Source organism: Galeopterus variegatus, unplaced genomic scaffold (genome assembly GCF_000696425.1).
Source record: "Galeopterus variegatus unplaced genomic scaffold, G_variegatus-3.0.2 Scaffold5431, whole genome shotgun sequence".
NCBI classification, from domain to species: Eukaryota; Metazoa; Chordata; class Mammalia; order Dermoptera; family Cynocephalidae; genus Galeopterus; species Galeopterus variegatus.
In genome coordinates, this window is record NW_007731542.1 from 61,570 (window position 1) to 65,780 (window position 4,211).

Below are 4,211 nucleotides of genomic sequence, written 5' to 3' on the forward strand. Positions count from 1 at the left end.
TCACCAGGAATATAACAAAGAGCACTACTAGGGTTCTGGAAAAATCTGAGAATCCCAGCAGGATGAAGTGAGTGATCTTTGTAATATTTCCTCCCCCAATCATTGGCACGATGCTCCTGACACCAGAAAAAGACAAGGGAATACATTGTTCACTCTGGTGAAATAATAACATTACTATTTTGTTATTTGCCCACCTTTCCCTCCAATGAGCACTGGAAAGGCACAAAGGATTCACCATCTTTTTGATGAAAATACCCCAGCTTTTTTTCTTGAATTGTCAACATGTACCTGCTCAGGGTTTCAGGTTCTCAATTAATTCATGATGTCTCATGAGAATTAAAAATGGTATGTCAAAAGATGACTGGCAACATTTGTAAAAAGTGCCATAAAATGTTGAGATTATTATCGCACGTTCTCACTTATTTGTGGAAGCTAATAAAAATAAATAAGTAAATAAACAAATGAAGGGGGGGTGGGGAAAGAAGACACAACAATCACAACAGCTCCTTGATTTTATTCAGACATATGAAGGGATATGATGTCGATAGGGGGAAGGGGGGAGAGGGAGAGAGGAAAAGGAGGAATTGATAAAGGGACAAGAAAATTAATTATATTTTATAATGATAAATTAAAATTAAATAAATAAATAAATAGAAATAATTTTTTTAAATGAGATTATTATATCTAAGATAGAGATAGTAAATTAAAAAATGGTTTTAAAAAGACCTCTGATGGGGCCGGCCCGGTGGCGCACTGGATAAGTGTGCCGCTTGGGAAGCGCGGCGGTGCTCCCACCCGAGGGTTCGGATCCCACATACAGACCGGTTCCCGCTCACTGGCTGAGCGAGGCACGGGAGCAACACCGAGGGTTGCGATCCCATTGCCGGTCCCCGGTCCGGTACGGGGGCAACACTGAGGGTTGCGATCCGTTGCCGGACACGGAAAAAGACAAAAAAAAAAAAGACCTCTGATAATCCATTCTGTAACTGCTGCTTGATAATTATGAAAGCATAAGTTACATCTTTTCTAAATAAGTTTGATTCTCATGAAAATAGATTTTTTAAATTTCTTCTTTTACCTTGAAGAAAAATTACCTACCTTTTTTATAATAATATATCAAACTTTTTTTACAAATGTATTTAACACAATAGCTCCAAAGTGATCTGGAAAATGATATCATAATCTGTAATTCTGATAATATTTTGGGGAGGCCAATGCATGTGTGCCCATAAAGTTATGATATAAGCCTTCTTAGGGAAGCCTTCCTCCAAAGCATTCAAACAGGAGGCTGGCACAGCTCACTCTTGGCACCAACGATGTCTTACTTTGAGGGTATTTTGCTTCTTTAGAAACAGCACACTTCTATGGTTTAGGGTTCAGACTTTGCAGTTTTAGTTCTAGTACCCTCTTCTCTATATACTTATCCCATTGGATTAAACACACTAAGCTTGATTTACTCATAATAAAGTGTGGACAGTAAGAGTCTTTGAACTGCAATGTTACTGGAAGGGGAATAAAATGTTGAAATTCTAGAAGGAGAGAATAAAACTATCATTAACACAGGTGGAAAGGGGGAGGGTTAGGGAGTAACTGGGTAAGGGACACAAAGAATAACTTTTACTTGTAATAATGAACGTGCTAATAATATTGATTCCATCATCATATATTGTACACAAATTCTGAGTCCATTCTGTACTGCATAAATTAATATAAACAATTATGGTTCAATTCAAAAATAAACTAAAAAGTATTTTTAATAATGATACATGTAATTTTATGCGCACATTGGTTTTATGTTTATTGGAATATAAATAGATGTTTATAAGGAAAAATGAAATAAACAACAGTGTGAAGAAAAGAATAGGATGTGCAGCATCCTGGGTTCTTGTCACTTCTCTACATGTATAGTATATATCAGCATCTCTATTCTCAAAACATAATCAGTTTTAGGGATTAATCTACCTGGATTCTGATCACAAAAACTGACTTTCTAAATGGTATTTAATGTCAGTGGCACTTCATGAGACAGATCACTTGGTAGGGGCAGGTAAACACAATGGCACCAAGAATCAAGGAAGCCACATTCACACCATTCTTTCCCGAGCTGTGCTTGTGTTCTGAAAAGGTCACTTCACTATTCTTACTTCCGTCTTTCTTAAAATAATAATAAAAGCTGCCCAAAAGTTATTCATGCTGAGGTAAATATGCAATCTGTTTGTCACCCCTTTAAGGGTCTCTTTGATGTCCTTGTTCCTAAGACTATAGATCAGAGGGTTTAACATGGGGACAAAGATAAGATAGAAAACAGACAACACTTTGTGCTTCATGGAGTGTTTAGAGCCAGGATGCATGTACACAGAGAGGGCTGTGCCATAGAACAGTGTCACAGTGGCCAGGTGGGAGGCACAGGTGTTGAAGGCCTTGGCACTTCCTTTGACTGAGGATATTTTCAGGATGGAAGCTGCAATGAAACCATAGGATAAGAGGATAAAAAGCAAAGAACCCAAACCCACAGAAATAGCTACCAGAAAAACAATCATTTGGCACATGAAGGGATTGGAGCAAGACAAAGAAATAACCTGAGGTATGTCACAGAAGAAATGTTGAATGATATTTGGCCCACAGTAGTAGGCATGAAAGCAAGAGACTGTTTCAACTAAACTACTGAGAAAACCAGTCCCATAGGCCACAGCAATTAACTTCCAACAGCGGCCAGGGACCATGATGGCTGAGTACTGCAGAGGGCTACCTATGGCGACATACCGGTCATAGGCCATGGTGGCCAAGAGGCAGCACTCAGCCAGACCCATCCAGGCAGCAACAAAAAGCTGAGTGGCACAGGCAATGAAGGAAATTATTTTCTCAGCTCGTAACAAATCTGACAGCATCCTTGGGCTGATGGAAGAAGAGTAGCAGATGTCTATGAATGACAGGGAACTGAGGAAAAAGTACATGGGTGTGTGCAGGTTAGAGTTGATCGTGATGAGAATGATAAGACCCAGGTTCCAGATGAGGGTCACAAGGTAGATGCCCAGGAAGACTGGAAAGAGGATGAGCTGCAGCTCTTTTTCATCTGAAAGTCCCAGGAGAATAAACATGGCCACAGAGGGGTGTAGTTTCTGTCTCCTTGCATAGATCTGCTTGATGCCATCTGCTGGGGAAAAGGTGAGAGAAGGAAATGGCTTTACTCTCAAAAAAGAAAAAAAAACACAGTTAATTTTTTTTCAGTCATGCATTTGGCAATATATACAAACTTAAATAATCGAGGTTGAGTGAGTCTGTGCTATCCATGTATGTTCACCAAACATAACTAAATAGTCCTCTTTAATAATTATTCTATGTTGAATATTCTAAATACTCTATGTTGACTCTGGACAGTAAATCATCATTAGTATGATACCACCTAAAATATCTTAATTTTTTGTTTTCTCATGCCAGATTTTGCAAATATACGAGACTTTGGAGATAGGCCAAATGAGGAATATAATGTCATTTCTCTACATGGTGAAACAGGACAATTCAACTCAGGCATAAATGTGTTATTCACTTAATGCTTTGTGAAACCCCTAAATTATGCTGGGCCTCCAGTGTATAATGAGGATGCTGTTTAAAATATCTCTAGGTGATCTTTTAAATATCATTGAGAACTTCCATCCAATTAATGGAATGTCAGGGAGAACTGATAATTCTGTAACTGCCTTTCTGCTATCAGAAACCCTGGAGAGATGAAAGAATAATGTAGGAGGAGGGTGGGAAAAGTCACACACCAAGAAGCAGCTTGGAAATGGATGTGACTTAACCAACTTAATGACTCTAGGAAAGCCCCTGAGAAATTAAACAATAGGTGGTTGAAAGATCCATGATGCTCCTTCCTTGCATGTGTGTATTTTTCTTTTCTCAAATCAGAGATATTAATGTGATATATTTTCTAGGACAGAGATTCTTCATCTTCTTTGGGTCAGTGACACTTTTAAAAAGCTTTTGTCAACTCTAAACCCTCTACCCAGAAAACTGCAACCTCTCCCACTTTTGAATACAGCTTTTTTGTTTTGTTTTGTTTGGGGATTTTTTTTTATTCAAATTACCTTCATGTCTATCCTTGTTTTTTTCTCTTTCTTTCTCTTTTAAAATATTGCAAATATTTATACAAAAAGGGCGACTCAACATAAATTCCAACTCCAATGTCTCATTAAAGCAGCCAGTTGTAAAGT

At 38.2% G+C, this 4,211-nt stretch overlaps 1 protein-coding gene across 1 annotated transcript; it reads right to left on the reverse strand.

Moving 5' to 3' along the window:
- Window positions 1-2,126: 2,126 nt before the first annotated feature.
- LOC103604841 (olfactory receptor 5A1-like) lies at window positions 2,127-3,098 on the reverse strand. Its single transcript, XM_008589421.1, has one exon. It carries the CDS (start codon window positions 3,096-3,098, stop codon window positions 2,127-2,129), a length of 972 nt encoding a protein of 323 aa, XP_008587643.1.
- Between the last annotated feature and the right edge of the window lie 1,113 nt (window positions 3,099-4,211).